The sequence below is a fragment of the Solanum pennellii genome, chromosome 7 (assembly GCF_001406875.1).
Source record: "Solanum pennellii chromosome 7, SPENNV200".
NCBI lineage: Eukaryota > Viridiplantae > Streptophyta > Magnoliopsida > Solanales > Solanaceae > Solanum > Solanum pennellii.
Genome location: NC_028643.1, coordinates 77,066,057 through 77,089,247, shown reverse-complemented (window position 1 = coordinate 77,089,247; position 23,191 = coordinate 77,066,057). Strand labels below are relative to the sequence as shown.

General features: G+C 34.6%; 4 protein-coding genes across 5 annotated transcripts; 1 reads left to right on the top strand and 3 right to left on the bottom strand.

The window, feature by feature from the left end:
* Positions 1 to 1,535: 1,535 nt before the first annotated feature.
* LOC107026321 (ADP-ribosylation factor GTPase-activating protein AGD5) lies at positions 1,536 to 8,636 on the bottom strand. Its single transcript, XM_015227237.2, has 11 exons — positions 8,281 to 8,636; positions 6,518 to 6,576; positions 6,289 to 6,379; positions 5,147 to 5,201; positions 4,962 to 5,052; positions 4,624 to 4,858; positions 3,552 to 3,759; positions 2,925 to 3,112; positions 2,609 to 2,845; positions 2,431 to 2,489; positions 1,536 to 1,951 (listed from the first exon to the last, which is right to left on the bottom strand). The coding sequence occupies exons 1-11, from the start codon at positions 8,329 to 8,331 to the stop codon at positions 1,798 to 1,800; spliced, it is 1,428 nt and encodes a 475-aa protein (XP_015082723.1). The 5' UTR covers positions 8,332 to 8,636; the 3' UTR covers positions 1,536 to 1,797.
* Positions 8,637 to 9,129: 493 nt separating this feature from the next.
* On the top strand, positions 9,130 to 11,887 carry LOC107026225. The gene is made up of 4 exons (XM_015227117.2): positions 9,130 to 9,349; positions 10,255 to 10,325; positions 11,095 to 11,184; positions 11,569 to 11,887. Exons 1-4 carry the CDS (start codon positions 9,223 to 9,225, stop codon positions 11,590 to 11,592), a joined length of 312 nt encoding a protein of 103 aa, XP_015082603.1. The 5' UTR covers positions 9,130 to 9,222; the 3' UTR covers positions 11,593 to 11,887.
* A 396-nt stretch (positions 11,888 to 12,283) lies between these two features.
* On the bottom strand, positions 12,284 to 17,338 carry LOC107026224. The gene is made up of 7 exons (XM_015227116.2): positions 16,712 to 17,338; positions 15,589 to 15,666; positions 14,787 to 14,821; positions 14,633 to 14,688; positions 13,858 to 13,956; positions 13,227 to 13,316; positions 12,284 to 12,698 (listed from the first exon to the last, which is right to left on the bottom strand). Exons 1-6 carry the CDS (start codon positions 17,144 to 17,146, stop codon positions 13,258 to 13,260), a joined length of 762 nt encoding a protein of 253 aa, XP_015082602.1. The 5' UTR covers positions 17,147 to 17,338; the 3' UTR covers positions 12,284 to 12,698; positions 13,227 to 13,257.
* A 788-nt stretch (positions 17,339 to 18,126) lies between these two features.
* LOC107026566 (transmembrane protein 184C-like) lies at positions 18,127 to 22,060 on the bottom strand. Of its 2 annotated transcripts, none has more exons than XM_015227580.2 (5): positions 21,721 to 22,060; positions 20,038 to 20,334; positions 19,813 to 19,935; positions 19,096 to 19,386; positions 18,127 to 18,581 (listed from the first exon to the last, which is right to left on the bottom strand). In XM_015227580.2, the coding sequence occupies exons 2-5, from the start codon at positions 20,296 to 20,298 to the stop codon at positions 18,357 to 18,359; spliced, it is 900 nt and encodes a 299-aa protein (XP_015083066.1). In that variant the 5' UTR covers positions 20,299 to 20,334; positions 21,721 to 22,060; the 3' UTR covers positions 18,127 to 18,356. The 2 variants fall into 2 exon arrangements, with proteins under 2 accessions (XP_015083066.1, XP_027774427.1); XM_027918626.1 differs by having other exon boundaries at positions 18,133 to 18,581; positions 21,146 to 21,729.
* Positions 22,061 to 23,191: the final 1,131 nt, after the last annotated feature.

The following is a 23,191-nucleotide window of genomic DNA, read 5'->3' as shown; positions in this document are numbered from 1 at the left end:
CACTACGTAGTTCGAATTTTAATGTAAATTAATATCAATCTTGTCTTTTATTAATGTCACCTTCACACATAATCCAACTATATATATATTAAAATATATATTTAAATAGCTTTGCTTTTATGAAAGAACGTGTCACGATGGTAAAGATAAATGAACTATTTCAACTTATAAAATTATTGTGTTCGATATGTATACAAAATCGTTTATTTTAAAATTTCTTTTAGAGTCTGATCACAACCAAGTTTCGATTTAGCCTAGTACCAATCAAGTTTTCTTATTAGGTAACAAAATTATAAAAGTCAATTATAATTGACTTTCTCGTTTTTAAGGACAAGAGTGGAAGTTCCCTTTCAAATACATTACACATTAGAGTTGTGTTTGTATACGAGAACTAATCTTCAATTTCATCCACCAAACTAAGTAGTGGCAGCTACTAGCTCTTGAGCACTCCAATTTTTCAACTATATTTCATGGCTAAGAGTCTCACAACGACCAAATTATATTTGCTTTAATTTCAAACTTAAAATACGTAAAGTTTTTAACTTGGAATTACGTACACAAATTTAAAACTTTAAAACTCCTTCACAGACTGTAGATAAGTAGATTTATCAGAGTAAAAATAGTACTATTTGTGTAGTGTGTACTGTGTCTGTGATTCACTTCGTGGGGTTGAGAATTTCTCGATGGTGATGATCATCGAGGAAAATAGTGGTACGTAGATGTTAATTCATGAAAAACTTCACACTTTTATCTTACTAGAAAGTAAATTTATAAATACCTTGTATTACTTTTGTGTAGGCTTAATATATCGATAACTTTTTAATTTTGTCGATAAATTTTATTTAGACACTTGAACTATGAGTTGTATTAATTGAAAACGTAAACACATAAAATATATCCTGTTAGACTGTTCAGTTCAATCTTCTTTTAAAAGAAATGTGTTTTCTTCAAATGTTCTTTATATACATAAGATAACCACTTAAAATATGTCACATTTTTAATTATATGAATTAGCCTTAATAAGTCGTAGACCCTCATGCTTGTTTCAGTCAAGGATGATGAACACTTGAAAGATGCACAAAAATAATTTTAAATTTTGAATCAAAATTTTCTAAGTAGAATTTGATCGAAACAAACTATAATTTGAGTTTGTAAATCTACTAGGATGTTGATATATTTTTAGCTTTTTGCGTGTGAAAACAGTCATATATATCTTGTTACCGTCCATCAAATGGATAATTGACACATGTTTTGGTCTACTTACCATTTTCCATGGGCAGATATTTGAGTGGATTAGTTTTTTGAATAAAGACTTCAATTTGTCAGGTAGTCTTACACATTAGTGTAGTCTAATCAACTTCAAAATGCTATATAAAATAATTATTTGCCATTGAATTTATAACAATTTGACAGTGCTAATCTCTATGGGAGGATTCTTTAATCATCTTATTCCCAGATAAAAATAGAATACAGTAGTATATTTTAATCAACCCCAAAGATGGAACTAAACATATAATTGTTACTGCTGAAGAAGATCACTCAGAATATTAGAATTAGAAACATGAATACAAAGCAGCAAAAGGTAGGAAAAGAATCGAATACCATCCAATCTTGAGAGCTTATTTTTCCAGATACAAAAATACAAATCAAGCCATCACCTTAAAGAAAAACTCAATATTTGGTCCTCTACATTTAGTTTACAATCTCCAAAACAGGAGTAGAACAACAAAAGCTAATTTCCTGTGGGAAAAAAAACAATTTGTATACTAATAGCTAGTATGCTTCCTTGTTGGTTTTTCAGCGTTTTGTGAACATACCCTGTGTCAAAGATGAAAAGTCGAATTCTTTTGTTGACTGTGTGGAGCTTGATGATATCGGGGTAGCTGCTTGCTTGCTTGGTCCTGGCGGCACAATACCGTTGCTGGAAGTGTTCTGTCCCATTGAGTAGAAGCTGCAGACAAAAGATCAACTATGAGCATCAGAAGATGAAAAATTAACTAGCACCCAAAAATTTGTTCCTCCTGGATACGATAGATAGCACAACTATCAAAATTTGTTCAACTGATTCAATAACCTACATCAGTATTAAACTAAGTCAAAGATGACTGGCAACTGAGCTTGTTAATGCAAATTGATCATACACCTCCGGAGATGTAGCTGTGGATTAAAAAAATACTGTTCAATGGGGTCTGTCCGCAACCCATTATTAACAAGAGGAGTAAGAGGAGGGATACTTTAAATCAAATGGAAGAAATAGTTAACGGATACACTACATTGAGCATTAAGGGGTCATAATTTAAGAGATCTTAATGACAAATAATTGGCAGGATAGATGCGTTGGATTAAGTTGTTGAATTTATAGACCAAACATTAGGCCCTCAAAGAACAGTTGAAGTTCTACATTAACTAACAACGATCAGAGGTTAATACCTGGATGCTGGAATTGGCACAGAGTTTCCAACTACATGTGCTGGTCCCATATTGTCTACCTAGTTAGAAGAAAAATAAACAGCTTTGAGTAAAGAAACTTAAAGAAAATTTCAATGCTAAATCAGATATCCGTGTGTGTTTTTCTCTTTATCTTTGATAAATAATAATCGTGTTATACCTGCATATATTTCTCCAGCTCAGTCTTACCAGCTGCTGGCATTATCACTCCAGGGAACTGATAGCCTAAATTTGGCCAGTTCTGATTTACCATATTGGTGCCATTAGTGCTTTGTTGTGCATTTACAGGAAGTCTTACAGCACCACCTGCAGCAGCCGCAGCCATCAGTAAAGACTGTTGTTGCGCCAGCATAGCAAGTTGTTGTTGATGCATAGCAAAAGGTGACACAATATTGGACTGTAAATGACAACAACGTTATTAGATAAAGGAGGAAAGATAGACATGACCAAAAATCCAAATTCTTGTTGGGTTGTACCTTGTCGAAGAGGCTCATTATATCGTTTTTAGCATCTTTCTGTGGCTTCTGCGATGAGGCAGAAGGCACAATTGATGGTAAATCCTTGAATAAATCTTCAATTCCAGAAGCAGCAGCAGATTGAGACTTCTTCTGATCAACGGAGTTTGTAACCCCAGTATTTTCTGCTTTTGTTGCTTCTTGAGCAGCTGCAAAGGCACAACTTACTTAATAAGAGATAATGAGCAACAATAGGTAATATGATACTTGAATTTAAATGCCAAGAAAAATTAAAAGTTGTTGATTCTTAACTAGAGTATTTGACCTTATCATAGCTTTATATGCCATAATATATGAACTTCTAATATTATTATTATTTCATATATTTAACTTTTTTCACAGTTACATATACTTGGTATGATGATGACAAAAGTTCAGCTGAGTATTCATATACATTCCCAACTTTTTTTGAAACTGTGGTGTAGTTGTTATTGTTGATTCTCAAACTACTTGTCTTCTCTCAGAAAAAGAAGTAAAACACTTGGAAAAAAATGGACCATGCTAGTGAAAAAGACAAGTACACCCTCTAAATGTTACAAACAGGAAGAGAAAGAATCACGTTTAAAAAAAAACGGTGACTTGACATACACTGGAAGCCTGCCCAGGAGTTATCATCGGTAGAAGCTGCTTCTGAGCCATTGTCAGTTGGACAATCCATAGAAAGCATGTCAAATAGATCAGTAGCATAATCAACTTTAGGAGGATTGGCAGCTTCCAGAACCTGCTTAGCTGGTTCAGTGACTGCAACTGGCTCTGCTTTCTGACTTGTCTGGTTAGCAATCTGACCTGAAGTTACCTGCAAGGTGTCAAACCTATAAGAGTCTATTCTAATCCAGAAAGTATCCAAACTAACTCAGAAGAAACAGCAGCTAGCAGCAGTTATACAGAACTACAGAAGGACCAACAGGGGCCATGAATACAACACGTACATAAAAACTAAGATTCCAAGTATGTAATAGCTAAACAGTATGAACAAGAGCTGCTTAATTCATTAATCTGAGTAAAGAATCAATATCCAACACAAATACACTTAGGGAACACTTGGTAGAGTGTATTAAAAAAATAATACATGCATTAGCCTTGTGTATTACTAGTACCTTGTTTGGTACTCTTTTCCAACCTATGTATAACTAATGCTTGCATTAGGTACACACTCTATTGTGCATTAAGGTGTTTATTGCTAAAAGCATGGATTTCTAGGTATTAGCAATGCAATGCTTTTAATGCATGCATTAACTCAATTAAAGACCCAATCGACCCTCAATACCTTTGTTATTTTTTCCACCATAATAGTGAAGGGTATCTTTGTAAATATTTCTTTTAATGTAATGCATTCTATTTTAATGCATCAAACCAAACAATGCATAAAAATTATGTATGTATAATTAATGCAAGCATAACTAATACTGAATTGCTAATGCAAGCATTACTAATACACTCTATTTTGCATTATATTAATACACTCTACCAAACGACCCCTTACAGTGAACCAATAACTCAAGAGCTAACGGCCCAATCAGCTCACATACATAGGCAAGTTGGGTAGATAACCAGCAAAAGAATAAGATTTCATTCAAAATAGAACATTGAAACAATAATACTACACCTCGAAGGGAAAGTAGCGTGGACAAAAACAGTTTGACGAATAAGTTTAACATACATGCTCTGGTCCTCTAGGAGGCACTGGTATACTGACTCTAGCAGCAGGTACATCTTGCTTCATTTTCGAGGCTTGAATATTTTTCCTCTCGTCAGATGCACATCCTGAGCTAGCTGCATGTATACGCCCACTTCTATCATTGTTTTGTTGCCATTGCACCGAAGCCCTCTCTTCTTGAACCCTGGAAGGTGATTTTTGAATCCCATCCTTAGGGACCCACCTCTTCTCTTCATATCTTATCAAAACACAGGAAATGTCTTGGATAAGCATCAATACTAGATTGAGTGAAAGAAGACTGCATAAAGGTACTAATTGTTAGAGAATTAGTAGGCACGTACTTTGCTCGGATGAAATTCTCAATACCAACTCTATCATAATTTGGAGGCAGCTCTGCTTCCCAATAACTATTTGACCTCTCATTTCCCATTGCTATATCAACCCAAAGAGAAAAAGAAGGGTAATAAATAATTATATATCAGATCGAAATCGAAACAGTGATAAGTATCAGAAACAGAAACCTTACAATGGATAAATGCAACTTGTTCAGGAAGCCATGTGTCTAGTGTAGCTGATCTGACCTGCAATTTCAGAGAATCAGAGAACAAAACCAAAAAATGGAACAATTAACAATCGCTCAAGAGTAAAATGAGTCATTCTTCTAAAATATAGATATTTTTTTTTACTATGTAAAAGATGTGGGATTATATCCCATGTACAAGTGACATAACAAATAGTAAGAGAACATACAAAAAGTATAGTGTTCTACGAAAGACGTATCTTCTATGGAAATAAGAACCTCGTGAGTTCAACTAAAAATGAGAGGCTATTCCATAGATATACAGAAGTAGATTCAAACTACAATGAGCCAGTAAAATACAACCATTTAAAAATAGAAGGGAAAAAAACTAGCCAAGGTTGAAGGAAGATGAGCGAAATCTTGACACATGTCCAAGTCAGGAGATACTTAACAACCACATATTGACAGAAAGTGCGCAAGGATTATAACGACCATGAATTTTCCTAATGCTAGCAGTTGTCAGTAAATCTCCCTCCCCCCTCCCCTGGGATGAAATGGCAAAAAGTTTCACAGACTTTCTTCATCCTAACGATAGTGTGTAATAGTTGAATGACTCCATTCAGTCGACATATGTGCATAACATATTTTCAAAAAAAAAAAAGGATGAGATTGGGTAGATGTTAGAAATTATTACTGTATCATAGTCATAAAACACAAAGATGAAGAAATGAAGAGTGATTTTCCAACCGAAGTACATAACAACTATTCCTCCAATCAGAAGACAATGCAATAACAGAGGAAGGTAGATATACGTTGAATTTCAGTAGTAGAGTCATGAATTAATAGATATGAAATGTTCCTCATCCTTGTGATAAAAAATCAACATATATTCATCAGGGGTGTCTCAGGTGAAAAAGGAATGAGTTTTGAGTCTTCAGTCGTACTTAGTGGTTCACAGAATTTTAACTCAGTCAAGAATATAAAGCAGCACTACTACAGCAGCAACAACAGGGAGCACTAAAGTTTACCATAACCTTTACTATTGCAAATTCTCAATTGTGACAAAACTTTTGACTGCAAGTGCCCACCACCATTTCAGATTTTTTAGTATATGTGGAACATCTTGGTTATGATAAGGGATATATCACCTTTGATATGTGCACCCCCAGGCTTCTGTGGATCCCAGAGCATTGCATGCATATAAATATTCCCAGGTTCACGCTTGCCCATCTAGGACCCCTGCATTGGAGCAAAAGAAAAATACAGTAAATACAAGGATTCCAAATACATAAAGCCAATTCTGTTCAATTCAATGATCTATTAACAAGCGCATCCGAGCTTCACTTTTTCACGTTTCAAATACATCCTAATACGTACTTGGCTTTGCAATCTGCACATTCCCTGTTCTCGGGCAACTTAAGAAGTCCTTCTAGTATCTGTCAACAAGCACAGCAATGAGTTACTTCGAATGTGCATCAACACATAAACCACCAGTAAGTAAACTATGAAGAAATCATAATAGAACCAAAAACTGCAACGATGATAATCATCCTTGTGGTTTTCTTGTTGTGGTTAATAGTGTTTTTTGCTTGGATTAGAAGAAAATTTTGCCTTTCTTCCTACAAGAATTCTAATACAGCTTTGGCAATTAAGAATTCTAAATTCATGAAGAGGAAGCTTCCATTGAGAGCTTGCTTAAGTTGCTTTCATACATCCTCTAACTTATAAAGAAATTATCTTTCCTCCTCCAGCTCTCCATCAGAGAGCTCTGGATAACTCATTAACTCTAACGATAGAGTCACTTCTAACTAGTAATTTCAGCCGGAAAAAAGTTGACGAATGATGAAAGGCTTTAACTTTAGGTTCTTGATTCCAGCTATATGCATGTTGGAATCAATTTAATGAGCTAAGAAAGGAATAATATGTCAATAGTGCCATGGTACTATGAACAAATTTCACCTTAAGTCCTTAAATAATTAGTAACAATAAGAAATGATGTATATCCTTAAAACCCGTCTCTTGGATGTATCATATACAACTAAGGGATGTTTGAGACTAATAAGAAGGTGATTTGGAAGACAGAACCTACACACACTCCCTGACTATCCGGCGAGGAAGGCACAGTAGAACTTTTGAAGGAGTGAAAGACAGAGATGGAAAGCCAAAGGAGATCTCTTTACAAAGAAGAGATTCCTCTTTGTACAGATAGATTTGGACAGCCAGTGCTAACCCTTATGTAATATTGACACTGTCTTGGTGTCATGTGCAAAGAAGTGATTCAAATTATCAAGATAAAGATAGATTACTAATAGTAGTGAGAGTTAAGTACACAGCAAGGTGCTTGCTTTAAGTAATTTAACAACTACTATGTTTGGAATTGCACTAACTAAATCTACATGTGTCCGTCTCATTTTTTTCTTTTATCCAGTTGTGTGAGTAAGTGTCTGTTTTTCTTTTTCATTTAGGTAAAAATGAACATCCAAAATTATAATTTCAAGCACCTGCTTAAACCAGATTATCATTTCAGTGCTCAAATTATCACGAATAAAACTAGCAATAGAAGTTCAATTTTAGGAAACGGAGCAAAAGGACCTGATAAGCCCCAAATCTCAAATATTAACTGATAAAAGCGTATAAGATGCATCAACCAAACTTAAACCAAGGTGCTTGCTTTAAGATAACATATATTATCTTTGTTAATAATAACGGAAATTGAGGTACAAAGCAAGGTGCTTGTTTTCAGTCTCAAGACCTATCACAGTTCTTCGAAATCTCTTATTCAGGTAGCACATGAGTTTAAAGATCTTCTTTTTAATCCAATTGTGTGGAATGTGTTAATATTTGTTTTTCTTCTTCTATTACGAAAAAATGTACATTCAAAATCATAATTCCAAGCACCTAGTTGAACTAGATCATCATTTCACTGCTCGAATTATCAGAATAAAACTAGAATAGGAGTTCAATAAGAACACAAGCGTTAAAAGGATCCAATAAGCCCCAAATCTCAACTATTAACTGATAAAACCATGTAAGATGTATCAACCAAACTCAAACACTAGCCAAACATCATCAAATCTAACTAGATCAACCACAATAAACTGAAATTCAAAAGAGAAATCATGAATCGGAACAAAAAATACCTTTCTATGCTTCGCATTAAGCTCTTTAGTAACATTAGCCTTCTCATTCATGATGACGATAGCAAGGGTTTAAGCGAATTAACCGACGGAGAGAGAAGCTATCGGAAAATAAAAATCGCCGATCTGATTCCTCCCCTCTCCGACGCGTAAATATCTATCAAAAGAAAAATGCAACTGGATGAGAAAGGAGGAGGAATCGCAGCAGTGCCTAGTTGATTTTGACTTATTTATTTGTTTGCGAATTTCCCTTTGTGTTTCCCGTGTGAATTAGTGGAAGTAGGTCCAACATGAGTAAATTTTTTTCCTGAGTAGGTTCACCGTACGATAATTCACGTGGCATCATTTGATTTTACGTAAAATTATAAAATAAATTAATTTAAACGAATTGAATAAGGTTATGATTTTATAAGTTAATATAGTTTGTAAGCAAGTTATTCATCTCAATTGTCAAACTTAATTGATTTAGTTAACTAACTTTACTGTTTTTGATGGTTTAGAAGCTGACTTATGACAGTTGAGTGCAAACTAATTTGAATAAAGGTGTTTTAGGTTGAGAAAATGATATAAAAATGTACCCAAAACATAGGTTAGGTCTAACATAATCATTTAGTATATGAGCTGTATAAATAGTGTTATGATTAGTGATTTAGTTGTTAGCTGTCTAAGAGCTCCGATTAACAAAAATCTCTTTTTGAAAATAATATTTCTTCGAAGATTATTTTTAAAGTTTACTAACGTATTTATTTTTATTCTCCGTCAAATATTTAGCGAAATGCGAACTTCATAATTAGGATTTGGGCCGGGTCAGCCCAAGCCCGGTACGCTCAATAGCTACCGGAAAAGGGCATTTGGGTCTTTTGGTCATTGTCTTCTTCTTGCATCTTACTCATTTCTAGGAGCTCGGTCACTCAGTCCGGCAGACTCTCACGGCAGAACGATACGATGGCGGCGTGGACGGCGGCGGCGAGGCAAGCAGCGAACCTATCTCGATTCTCAGCTTCTAAATCAGTTAGCTCAACGAAGCAAGGCGCTTTACTTATCCAGCGGCGCGGCCTTGCCGGTGGTGGTGGTAAATTGAACTAATTCTCCTGAAATTTATGAAATTTCAATCCGTTCGCAAATTTACTTTCTGCGTGTGAAAGTAATAGTAGATATCCATGGTGTTTGCTTATAATGTTGTGATTCACAGACATTGGAAGTTCATATAGGCACTTGTCTTCCTTATTTTCTTTTTTTTTTAGTTGTTTTGGAAATTGAAAACTTTTTATGCATATTCTTTGTTTGCGCTGAGTTATGACTATGTAAGCTCGCCTGCAAAAGTCATGTACTAATTTCATTGAGCATAATTATAGTTACTTGGTACTGTTGTACATGATCAACAGTTACAAATGTTTTGCTCTATTTGCTGTGTTTTTTTCATTTATTTCTCGTATAAGTACTGTTGTCTTTTTTGTTTTTACTGATTTGGATTTAAACAAAGTGAGCAAGCTGAAGTTATTATACTACTGGGCTGAGCTTGTAAAATTGGTAAAGGAGAATGCATGTTCTATGGTAACCGGAGTTCCAAAGTTCCATTGCATTTGTTACACACCTCAAAAAACCTTTTTGGCCAATCTAGCAAGATAGAAAATTGTGCACTTCCTATAAAATTTCTAGTGTACCTTTTCTACTGAGTTCAATATGCAAATTAGACATTTTGTATTGTTTTCTTCATCCTAAATGGCTTACGACCATCTCCATCTTTCTATATATTGCTTCCAAGTTTGACTTGGAAAGCGGGGGAAAAGGTTATGTAGAAGAGGTAATCAAAATCCTGGCTTTTTTTGTGCTCTATCACTAAGAAAACAGTGCAAACATTCAGCTTGGGGAAAAAACAACAACAGTGCAAGCATATGAATGCCACTTACAATTGATTTCAGATGAACTTGTACTATGAAGTGAGATGATAACTAATATTTTTTCTTTTCAATGCAGACCATCATGGACCTCCAAAGGTGAACTTTTGGCAGGATCCGATGAGTCCGTCTAAATGGAAAGAAGAGCATGTGAGTCTTTCAGACCTTTGTTATGTCTTTTTTACATGTTTAAATTATTATGACTTCTCTTGGTTGTTGGCTTTGACATTATCAGCTTGCTTCACTTGAAATTTCTGCAATTTGCTATGGAACTTTGAATGCTAGATGTCAGATAGAGAACTATTACCAGTACTTCTAATTTTCACCGATACATGGTTGACAACAAGTTTAAGTGGGGATTGGACTGCCACTTTTGAATTGGGGATCCAGAAGAGCATAGAAAGTATTCACAGTTCACCTGTGATTGTGGGAAATGATTTTCTCTCTACTACTTATTTCACAATGAAGTTTGACTCTATCTTTTAGACCACTGCAGAACTTACTCCATATCATATGCAGTTATGTCCCCTGCATGTGTCTGTTCAATATCTAGAAAGTTTTACTCATTTTTGTAGGTTCCTTTCATATCTATTACCAAGGTTGGGCCTGTTTTGGATCGGCTCATCAAAGTACGTACAGTATAGATTAGATTGACAAAATCTGTACTTTTGGCAACTTCAGCTTCTAGTTTTGATTGTGAATCACCAAGGTTTGGAGTCGTATCTATAGTTCTCGATGACTTGAAGTTTTTTCAATTGGGTGCAATGTTATCTGTGGATATAACACGAGTGAATTTGTCAAATTGCTATAAAAATTCACACTGTTTACTGTTGTTAGTGTAATTTGATTTTATTGTTTTGGTTGTAACTTGGAAATAGAAATTCTAGTCTCCAGTTAACCACATCTCTGGTCCTTGTAGTTTGTGATCGTCTCTCTTACTGGTTGGGGGTTGGCCTTCTATGGAGGTTATAAGCTCTTCACAAAGGGAAAGAAAGAGAAGAAGGAAGAGGTATATTCCTCTCACGGCTAGCAACTTCATTCAAATTTTTTGCTGTTGCTGGTAGTGCTAAAGCATATGTTCCGATGTCATTATCTCTTATACGCCCATATTAAAAATGCCTACTGTATCTATTATTATGAAATAAGAATGACATGATAATAGAAGACCAAATGATCAACCATATCATATGATTTTACTACATATGCTAGGTAAATCTTACCTTACCTTATGAAGTAAAAAGGTATATTTGAGTTAACTGAACGTAGCAATTTTGTCATGTCTACAGAGTATATAGACATTTCACCTTGTCCAGACTACTATTCTCAAACTGTTCTTCAAATATAATGTTTTCCATATCTAATATCTGATCTGATTTGCTTCATCTTATGACAGAAAGTTGGTGAAGGATCCCACTAATATTTGACGTGCCGGATTGCCTTGAATAAAGAAGTTAGAAGGGCTATGTGGTCCTCAATTTTTGCCATGATGAATGTTACAATGACTTTTCCCCCATTTCCTTTACTTCCCTTGTTGGGACTGAATTGCATATGAAATACTGGACAATCAACTATGTAATTTCTTTTTTTGCTTTTTGTAGAATATTGGTTCATTTAGGAACATTTTGCCTGCTGAGGATATGATGTTTCTTCTTGTTGAAACAACTTTCGCTACCCATTTGCGTAATTATCATGAGTATGTTGAAGAAACCACAGTTATCTTCTCATTCCATTTACGTGTCGTTCTAACCCATTTGAATGTCTATGTCTGGGTTGATGGAGCTTAATGAGTCAGATGCAGCAAGCTCATGAGCTTCGTCAAGCTGTTTCTATCCTTTGTGCTTTTGGTCATTTGGTGCCTCTTTCCAAGTATGTTAGATTATGGGAGATGGTAAAATATTACCTATTCATACAATTCTAGCTATTGAAGGTGGAAACCAATGACAGGAAAATAAATGTAATAAGTTGGTAGAAACATGGAACAATTGATGGTTTTTACACAACATTTAGCTCTAAATTTGTTTAGAAAATCAACTGGTAATACCAAAGCTCTACTAGATTCAGTTTATTGCTCCTACTGTCATAGAGAAAACGGCATCATCTGGCTTAGCTAAAAAGTTGGAAAGCGAGGATAAGGTGTGCATACATCTCAACCTTCAAAGATCCCAAACTACAAATTACACGGGGTATGTTATTGTTTACTACATCATAATACAATCAACCGATGAGAAGCTAGAAAGTATTTTCACAAACATGATAAGCTTATCCAATGCTATGGTATACTATAGGGCAACTGCAACCAAGTATAATAGTATCACACACTTTTTTCTAACATAATCAGCAATACTCTATAATATGTTGATCATGTGTTCGCGACTGTACAGTCATGCATGATAACCTATGCTAAATGTGGTGTTCTTTGGTATTTCATAACAGCACAGTGCTTGTGAGAAGCTTCTCTTCATACTGATATGGTATGTTCTTGTCTTCTTCCCGTTCAGCTGCTGCTGCTGCTTCTCATAATCCCTAAATGATGATTTTTATGAAAGAAGAAAAAGAAGCAGCCTCATACATAATAGGACAAGACCAACAAAGGACTGCTAAAAGAAACAAATCACCATCCATGTTGTTATCTTGGGAAGCTGTATAATGTCTACGTTCAAATCAATTATATACAGCAAATTATGTCATACCAGAAGCCAACGATAACAACTATAGTATAGGTCAATTCTGAACACACACACACCCCTCCCCGTGTGAGGATAGCAGAGATAGACAGAAACACAGATTATACACCGTGTCCAAACAGTTCTATTATCGAAATCGTTTCTACACTGGTAGCCTATGGAGTCATTACAGACTAACAACAAAACGATTGTGCATGGATTTTCTTTCCAAATAAAAAGACAAAATTTGAAGGGAGACAAAGGTGGACGGCACATCATATATATATATACATATACAGATGCTAAAGGTACAGTTTTATTTGAACTGTTTTGTCCATCACAATTCACATGCATAGGCAAAGATGCAAAAATAATCAGAGTGCTTTACCATATGCTACTGTATGACTGGAGACCACTGCCTAGTCCGCGTCCTTAACTTCTGCTTCTATATCAACAATTCCGACAGAGGAATTCTTACCTGTAAAGTAAATACATGAGGTGAAGTAAGTTCTAATCCAGATATATTATGGGACAGTCCTAGGATCATGATTTAAAGCCGTAATGGCCTAAAATTGCACAAATTTTGGCAGTATTCCACAGTCTAGCAGTAAAATCAAATTCTTATGAGGATTATTTGAAGTTTTTCACAGAAACGTGTGATGAGAAGAAAAATAAATGAAGTTTGCTTGGAATTTTAAGCCTTTTAAATGCTTTAATCTTAAGTAAATATTTGAATCCCTGCACTCATAGAGTACATAAGGATCCCAAAGAAGTTAGAAAAGAAAGTTTTCTTTCTTGAAGGAATTCATAACTCTCCAGAAGGAGAACTGCAAAAGTCGAGCTTATTTACAGGAGAGGCAGCATTAACTTCATCAGATGAACGATATTCCAAAAAAAAAAAGAACTTCATGAATGATAAGACTGTTAGTGCCCTTATTATGCACCAAGTTTAGGTAAATGGATTATGCACCTGGAAACCATAACCAGTAAATGTTTTAAGAAGAGTAAGAAAGATGAACCTTTCTTAGAACGAGCACTGAAATCACCGAATGCTTGACCAAATGTAGTTGACTGGTTGGAGAACGTTACTGGGTCTCTCACGAACTTATTGCCAACAACTGCAAATATGCATGGAATATCTCAAATAACAAGCTTAGCTTGCATCAGTTACTAATGATATAACCCACAACAATGTTTGAACAAAGATTTGAAATGATAAAAAAAATCAAGTGCCTAGCAGAAAGAAAAGTCAAAACACATCCAACACTCTCAAGATGTTAATTATCGCCTAGCAACATCTGATTGTTGCATTCAAGTGCTTAACAACCATTAAAAAATATCTAACATATATATAGTCCGAGGATTCAAAAGACCACGATGAAGAGAAAAAACATTGAAGGAAAAGAAGAGAAATAGACGAAGCTCTACTTATATCGAGGACTGGGAGATCGATACAGTAAGCCTAAGTGCAATTCAAACAAGCCACATGAAGAGCTGTGAACTTCTGATGGTTTACCATGCATATATGCATTGGAACAAAGGAATAAGATTATGAGGTGGAGAAACGCGAGGTAAACAGGGTACATAAATTTTATTTAGGGTCATATATGAAACGAGCTATTTGGTAGTTGAATTTCGATAAATCTGTTCTGTGTGCAAATTCTATCAGCTCTCTTAAAAACAAATATGAGAACAATAGTGTAACTAAATGAAACAAGAGTGCCACCAATTGATCAGCTATGAGGAAGTTGGCAAAACAAGGGAGACAAGCCAACTAAGAGAATCAATTTTAACCTGAGAATGGCTGAGTACAGAAAGGGCAAAGCTGAACCTCATCATTTAAAGTAGACCTGCATTGGGTGAATATCAATGCTATGAGTAACTAACAAAAACAACCAGCCCCCTGGCTTCAAATATTTCTCTTAAACAAGGTTCCATTTGATCTTACTTGAAAATTTGAAATTCATTCCCGCAGTTTGGGCACTGCACAGTAGAAGAAATCCATTAGCAAACTCAGAAAGGCATGTGCCGTAAGAAGTTTGATAGTTGTTTAGATGGACCCAGAGAACTTTCATTTGATCAGCTTTAATTTAAAACAATATATATATATTTCTCATTACTGTAACACCCTAAGGAGTGCACCTGCAACAGAATAATCCTTCCATACACACATTGTAAAAATATATGAGCACGAGATAACCCATTGTTTGTCACAAATGGTAGTTATTCCAGAAATTATGTTTGCCAGTTAAGCATTTCACGAATGAATACAATAGAGCAAGTTGGATGATGCAGAACTTGACACATTTTGAGATACTGAGAAGTGCTAAATCGATTTGCAGCGATAGAGTTGCATTTTTTGGATGAAATTGATGCATTTTAGTTGAAGCCTATAGCAATAGAAGTCCTTGATGCGATGCAGTACATGACACATGTCGAGATGACAAAATCTATAAAGTCTAAAAGAGTGCACCTCAAGTTGAAAGGGGAGAAAGTGATCTCATTGGGATCCGTACACTAGAGAAGTTTGAATACTATATTCCTTTAATGTAAACAATGTTTCAGAATGCAATCCAACACTTCAAAATAATGGATGAGATATATTATCCACATAAATTTATAATCAGTCAAACTACTTAAATCTGATATTTCACAGGCAGAGGTAGAAACATATGCAATTCTCGATACAGGCATTTGAAATAATAGGATATACGTGGTAAAGTGAAGAGATGCAAGTTTAGTTCCCTTACAGCGCTTTGAACAATATCTCGTCCAGCCCACCAAATAAAAGCTCCCAAACCTAAAATTGGAAGTAGAACTGCAAGGAGCTGAGAACCAGAAAATGAAAGATAACTGTTAATATCTAAGGTATGCGTGACAAGATAATCATAGCTAATACATGCAAAGCAGCAATACAGAGATTGACTGCATTATGAAAAAATCGTACATATGTTACAAATTAATCCTTCAGATTTAAGCACTTCGCCAACAGCGATAACTTCAAATAAATTCTAAATTGCAGTGAACACAAACACCCTAAAATATAAAAGGGTAAGCATCATCACAGGATAAACATGTTCCATCCACTGTGTTAACTTATACAGTACATGTTAAGTATCAGAACCAGCAAATGAGAGTTAAAGAAGTTTCTGAACTAGCATATCTCAATTAACTTGTGATATCTGAGATGAAAGTCATTCAGGAAAAGAAAAAAGGTGCACCCAAGCTATGGCATATCATACTCACAAAAAAACTAATTTCTAACAACTCCATGTAAACTTAAATATAGACAATAAATCTAATAAACAAACAACAACAACTACTACATCTCAATCCCAGACAAGTTAGGATTGGCTATATGAATCTCACTTTTTCATTTAAGCTCATTTATATCATCATTATTATCAACAACAACAACAACAATACCCAATGTAATCCCACAAGTGGGGCATGGGGAAGGTAGTGTGTATGTAGACCGACCTTGGGAGATAGAGAGACTGTACCCTTGACTCAAGTAAAAGCAGTTCAAAGAACGAAGACAACAAAAGCGAAGAAGCCAAGATAACATACTAAAGAGCGCATGACAAAACATATTAAAAAGGAACAGTCCCTACAACTAAGTAATACCATAATCAAGTGCAAGAAATATTAAATAGTTTAGAAATGAAATAACAAGAACACATTGAGTGATGCTACAACTATTAGTATGGAAGAAAAGTGAGACAACTCTCAACCATGTAACTAACCCTCCACCCTAATCACCATACTCACTAAATATATCATATCTAATAACTTAATGGAACACAAATAGAATCCAAATGCTAATATGCGAAGCTAAGTGTATACTTGAGAGAGAAGTCTAGAGAAAAATACCCAAACAGAAACGATAGCATCCAAGATCCAACCTAGCTGACCAGTCATAGTAAGATAAGTAAGCCCAATTGCTAAAACAAGATTACTCAACACTCTCACAGTCTCACTATTATCCCTCCCACCACCCCCACCATCACCAATCCCATCCAATCCAAAACCTTGTTTAAATTTCACAAAAACCATTCTTTTCTCACAACCCCATCTCTCCTCCTTCGTAAAAATCCCATTTTTATCTGTCAAGACTGAGTTTTTCTCCTTAAAAGCTCCTAATTTATACCAACTACTACAAATTGACACTTTTCTTGCACTTAAATTAGTGAAACAACAACTGGGTCGCTGTAATTTCAGCCCAAGAAAGTTTGGTTTTCTGTACAAAGCATCATGTGGTGTTTTTAAGGGTGATAAATTAATGAGAATTTGAGCAAGTGCTGTCATGGTAAAGTTCAATACTTTTTACAGAAAAAATGGAAGTTTATGTCAAGGGTTCATATGTTGATTAGAATTTCGAAAACAAAAGGATAATAAAGACTCCATTTCTTTTTGCTAGTTCTTAGTATAGTTTTAGCCAATTTGCAGAGCTCTATTCTCAACAAGATTTTTCCAATCATACGTGGCGTAGAACACCTCGCTGGTAGGATGTGGGGCCAGATTTTATGTATATATATATATATATTGTCTATAAAAACATCATTTTTAGGGAGAATAACAATTTTAGTGGTATTTGGTAAGGTGCTAATTATAACATACGTAATATATGGATATTTAAATGGTGAAACTTTTAATAATTTTTAAAATCGTGAAATTGATAGGTAATAGGGGTCAAAAGTATATATTTTTTAAAGGATAAATATATTCAATTTAATTAAAATAAATATTTATCAGAGGAATAAAAAGTATTACAATATATAATTAGAGAAAATGAAAAATAGTGCATGGAGAGGATAAAGAAAAATAATCTTTATGTGTAGATATTTTGAAGTGTCTTGTATATGTAATGTTCGAATTAGAAGCCTTTAATTAACGGAGGAGAGTCTCATCCAAATGCGCCACATCCTTCAGTGAATATGTGTTATGTACTACTATCTACTATTGTAAATAAAATCACCAGATTTTAGGATTCTTGAAACAAAGTGATTTTATCTTTATATTTTGTAGGACTTCTATTATACATCAATTAGTAAGTTTTTGTTATATTACTTTATTTTTTAGAAAAATAGCATTCTCTTACTTTCAACTTGTTTATCTGATTTGAACTTAATAGGAAAGTAAATTAGAACGCGATAATTTATCACAAAACTCAAAATCTTGTTGAAGACAAATCTTTGAGAAGAGATAAAAAAAAAAAGAATTAATCTAAATAGCCAACTTGTCGAAAATATAATTATATTCTAAGACAAAAAATGAAAAGAAAAGAAAAGAAAAAGAACCAACTACTCATATGCTTCTCTGTTTTATTTCAAATGAAGTATTCATTGCCTCAGAATGAAAGGGATTCAGTGCTAATTGACACTCACAAAATGTTCTAGTTGATCTGTAGTAGGAATCTATTATAACATCAACAAGCAAATCCAGTATAACATACAAGCAATATGAGGAAGTGAGTGATGTCTGAGATAATTTTTTTACAACAATACATGTTGCATAATCACTCATTCTTTTTATCTCCAGAAGTAGCATCTTCTGAAGTAGTTGTAACAGCTTCTGCGCGATATGGCGCTGCACTGTATGCATGACGCATAAGGATAGCGAAGAAAACCATCTCCAGGATCACTAGTTCATTCTGCATACCTTCCTGAAGGCGCTCCACCTCAAGCCAGAAATAGTGAGATTTTATTATGCCTAGTGATACCAGAATACTAAGCAGAATGCCCTGCAGAGTGGTACAAGTTTTCGTTTTTAGCATAACAAAACTATACTGTAAAAGCAGATATTAATATTTCATTTTCATATCATTAGGAGATTTGGAGATAAAGTACATTCTGGTGAGTTGCGAGTCTATTGAAAACAACCTATCTATTTTTACAAGATAGGGGTAAGGCTGCATACAAGCCAACCTTCCCAGACCCTACTGTGGGATTACACTTAGTTTCATTGTTGTTGTAGAACATGCTAGCAGACTTCATAAAGAAATTTGGCGCTAATGGTTATTTTTATACCATTAGGAAACAACCTTCTCTCTACCTTTACAAGGTGGAAGTAAGGCTGCATACGCACCACCCTCCCTAGACCTCACTTGTGGAATCACACTCGGTTCATTGTTGATGGCGAACATTCTAATCAATAATTCAGGTCCCACAAAGCAAATAGCAGCAAAATTTGAAATCCAACGTGTAAATTACAAGAAAGAAAAAGATAAGATTGTAAGGAAAAGGTGAGAGCCGTACCTGCCAGAAGACGAAAAAGACAATTCCTTTGACACACAGGAACTTGGCTAGTGGCTTGTGAGGCGCCAACTCCTTCGCAAACACGTGGTAGAAAACCACAAGAGAGTACAACGCCAGTGAAACGGATATGTTTAAAATGATGGTAAAGGTCCAGCTAACCCAACTAGGGTACACTCCAAACATTTGTAAAACAATCATTAAAATAGAGCATACAGGGCGAATCACAACAAACTGCCATGTCCAGTTCTTGAGAAGCTTCAATGTATGATGGTTCAAATGAGCAGTGTGAGGCTGCAGTGACGCAACAGTTAGCTACTTAGCTTGTGACCGTGTACCATGACAACACTAAAACTGTATATGTAAGCTTCTATGAGGCATCATGCTTTTTGGTCTCAAAGAGAAAAGAAAGAGAGCACTGAAATGGTGTACTTATAAGCCTAACATCTGAGTTTGTAAACATACTACACAGTAATGATAATTTGTCCATGTAAACTTAGTAAGCAACTCAATGCAGGAGTGTGACTATACATCGGTACAAAAGGATTGAAATAGTGCAACTCTGTGCTTAACAGTATATATACTCTATAAAGCATGCTGAACGCAATGTAATTTAGTTTTCATCCTTGTTGGCATAATCGCAATTTTTTCTCATAAGCATGCAATGTTGATGATATATAAGAGTGATATGTACACATAACTTTAGATTACACGTTGTACCTGGAAGAGTGTCATTGGGAATGAGTGGTGAATCTGTCTTCCCTTAATTTCATCAGGGACTATGTTTTTGCTTATGGATATATTCAAGTAAGTGTACATCAACCCCAGGAACTTAGCCATCACCTGTATCACATAGAACACAAGTGAGCAAAGAATTCTGACAAGAACACAACTCAACAAGTGACGCTTGATACACGCAGAAAATGTTAACTTGGCTATACTTACAATTGCTTCATAACATTCTTTGACAGATTCCAAGAAAGTGAAAAAGGGTTTGCTTCCCATGAAATCGACCAACCCAATGAAGGAGACAATAGCGTACAAAGGTGCCATGAGGACGATAATAATTATGGCCTTTTGCTCTTTAGGCTTCTTCCATGACGTAAAATGTTCTGTCACTAGCTGTATGCTGAAATGTAAAGTCAGCATAAGACATATACTGGATACTATCAGTGTGACTTGCCCACGATCCAGATCCAATTCCATATTTGTTGTTAGCCAACAAGAAAACCAAAATCAAACCTGCACAGTGGTGTTAAGACTTATCAGGACTAAATTGCACATTTCGAGTTAAGCTTTTATATTTCAAGAGAAATGTAGGGAAATAAAATAGACAAGAATTTCATTTGTATACAGAAGTACAACTTTCATTGTTACCCAAAATTCATATCTACTGATTTATTTTGATAGCCACCAATCCACCATTATTTAATTCATTCCACCAAATTTCATTTCTATTCCTCGACCTTCACTCATGTCAACAAATCAGGATATATCACCACTTCCACTTGCAACAATTGAGAAACCCAAATGACAAATCTGTAACACTGACTTCTCATACAGACAGTTTTTTAACCCAATTATATCATCATTCGTTATCTGAAAGGTTATACTTGCGAGGACAACCCCAGCTTTGTCTTCGGTCTTCAACTTGATGTTCTAACTAGAAGGGCAGATTGACTCACTCATGACCTAAACCAACCCTTCAGAGGCACTCAATGTTCCCAATCCATCCCATTTTGGATCAATAATTGGATATAGCTCCGTTAACCAGTCAATCTAAATTAAGCCATCTGGTAAAACATGACTTTATAGTGCTCGCAGTTCTTAATTGGCACCCAATCAATGATAAATTACCATAAAAGATTTCTTTTTTACATGCTAACAGTAATAGAACAAATCTGTTTAGTTCAAGATAGAGTTAAGGTAAGTGGAAAGGTTAAAATAAAAGAGTACATATAGACATCAATACTTAGTCCTTGCTACAATGAGAAATATGAGGAATCCAAAGTATCATAGTATCTATCACTAGTACAACGACAAAACAGCATACCCCGTGTAATCCCATAAGTGATGTCGGAGTAGGATGTATGCATCCTACCTTCCGGTGTAACCCCACTAGTATGGATGATATTTTAGCTAACAGTGAGTGGCTCAGTGTGTAACTTTTGGGTCTTTTGCCCAAGAACAATATGAAATTACAAACTAAGCTAATCACTCTGCCTCAACTCTAGTTTCCTCAGCTGTTGACCTTGTACTTTTATGACCTTAAAATCATCAAAAAGACAAACCCTTTACAAATCACAAGGCCAATTTGAACTCAAACAAGCTATATTAAAACTAGGTAGGCTACAACACAATCATGGTTATTTCAAGATTCACCCAAGAAAAAAACATCAAGGATCCAGCTGCTGCACTAAAAAACAGATGCAACATTTTCAAGAAAAGTAAAAATTTGATCTTTCAACAATATTGTAATCTAAACAAGTAAAATATCTACATAAGTGACTTCTTATGGTTAATCCCAACAAAATACATAATGATTTCAACATAAAAAGTATAGCTAATGAGTGTAGGAGCTAAAGAAGAGAGGAAAAAAGGGTAAGAAAGAGAACGACAAGTACTTACAGAGTCTCTAGAAATGGGCGTCAAATGCAATGAAGAAATTGTTGGGATTCTTGTGAATAATATTGTACACCAACCAAATCACTGACCCTGTAGATCGTACAAGTTAAATATGGAGAAAATGAATTACTCTTTATATTCAAAAAAACAATTGCCACGTTCAGTTTACGATATTATTACTCCATATGATATGCTATGATATGCTAAAAGGACAGTTGATATATTTGGATCGAGGTTTAAATACTAGATGATTTTTTTCATATGCTATATACATATATGATATGTAATTTTATATTATATTTTTACGAGAGACTATTTTTACGATACGACTTAGTGAAAATATAGATAGAAAATTGCTCCCAACACTAGGATTATTATAATGAAAAAAACGTTTGACATAGAGGTAATTCACTCGTCTCTTACGCGGCTTTGTTAAGGCCTTCATTTTTGACAAAATTATTTGAAGGCCTATGTTTTCTCTATTGGGAGGCTAAATGCTAACACTTTTGCTTCTAGCTTTTTTAATAGATTTTAGAATAGATCAGAGAAAATTAGTCCCATGAAAATATGACTTTCAAAATAGTAAAAGTAGCCAATTAAATAGGAAAAATTGTATAAAATAGCAAATTATTAATTTAAGCTAAATGTTAGACATAATTTATTTTATTATTTGTTAGCATCAAATATCACATTTTTTTGTTATATAACTGTATATACAATTAGCCATTATCGATATACAAATGTATAAAATGTATTTGTGTTTGTGTTTGTAAGAAGTGAGAGAAAAGTGTATATACAAATACAAGTAAATATATTTTTGTCCTACACACTCATAATCGTAATTATACAAATAAACCTTATTATACAAATTACAATGTATATATTAATTTATACAAAACTGAACAATTCGTATAAATTTGGATCTCGTAGCGGATTATACAAATTAAAAGCTCCATAACAAACATAAAAATTGCTATGGAAAGCAAATATGCAAATCATAGTTATAACATACGAATATAATTTTTATGTTTGTTATGTGTGAAACTGCTCTAAATATTCAATGCGAACTTTATATATTTATTCTATTTAAACTAAAATTGAACGTATTTAAAAGATAATTATAAATTTCAAAGTGAGAAACGGACAATTGTACGTGTGATTTTAGAAGTTGAGAGTTGTGGTCCACCTAACTGATTGAAGTTTCTATTGGCTGAGCCTGGAAATAGTGGACCCAATATCTAGAAGAACATTTTACACGTGGCACCAAACCACATGCTCATGCACGTGCCAATCCGACTTACTCGGAGGGCCCACAGAGGCCGGCCCCAGTTTCTGATACACGCAAAGGGTTTTCTGTATCCGTTCAATCAATTTACTTGATTTTAATTTAATACGAAATTTAAAAATATCTTTAATTATGTGCTCTTCAAATTATCATGTGAAAAGCTGGTAAGAAGAAAAAGAAACATTTCAT

Bases quoted from the DNA above. Each gene is read 5' to 3' on its own strand.
- LOC107026321 (XM_015227237.2), bottom strand. From the start codon at position 8,331: ATGAATGAGAAGGCTAATGTTACTAAAGAGCTTAATGCGAAGCATAGA. The intron at 6,380-6,517 runs GTACGTATTAGG...GCTCCAATGCAG, and splicing joins TGTGCAGATTGCAAAGCCAA to GGGTCCTAGATGGGCAAGCG. The intron at 5,053-5,146 runs GTAAGGTTTCTG...GGGTTGATATAG, and splicing joins ACAAGTTGCATTTATCCATT to CAATGGGAAATGAGAGGTCA.
- LOC107026225 (XM_015227117.2), top strand. From the start codon at position 9,223: ATGGCGGCGTGGACGGCGGCGGCGAGGCAAGCAGCGAACCTATCTCGA. The intron at 10,326-11,094 runs GTGAGTCTTTCA...TGGTCCTTGTAG, and splicing joins CTAAATGGAAAGAAGAGCAT to TTTGTGATCGTCTCTCTTAC. The intron at 11,185-11,568 runs GTATATTCCTCT...ATCTTATGACAG, and splicing joins AGAAAGAGAAGAAGGAAGAG to AAAGTTGGTGAAGGATCCCA.
- LOC107026224 (XM_015227116.2), bottom strand. From the start codon at position 17,146: ATGACAGCACTTGCTCAAATTCTCATTAATTTATCACCCTTAAAAACA. The intron at 14,689-14,786 runs GTAAGATCAAAT...CACCCAATGCAG, and splicing joins AATGAATTTCAAATTTTCAA to GTCTACTTTAAATGATGAGG. The intron at 13,957-14,632 runs GTTAAAATTGAT...GCATATTTGCAG, and splicing joins CTGTACTCAGCCATTCTCAG to TTGTTGGCAATAAGTTCGTG.
- LOC107026566 (XM_015227580.2), bottom strand. From the start codon at position 20,298: ATGGAATTGGATCTGGATCGTGGGCAAGTCACACTGATAGTATCCAGT. The intron at 19,387-19,812 runs GTACAACGTGTA...GCGTCACTGCAG, and splicing joins TCCCAATGACACTCTTCCAG to CCTCACACTGCTCATTTGAA. The intron at 18,582-19,095 runs GTACGGCTCTCA...ACCACTCTGCAG, and splicing joins TCTTTTTCGTCTTCTGGCAG to GGCATTCTGCTTAGTATTCT.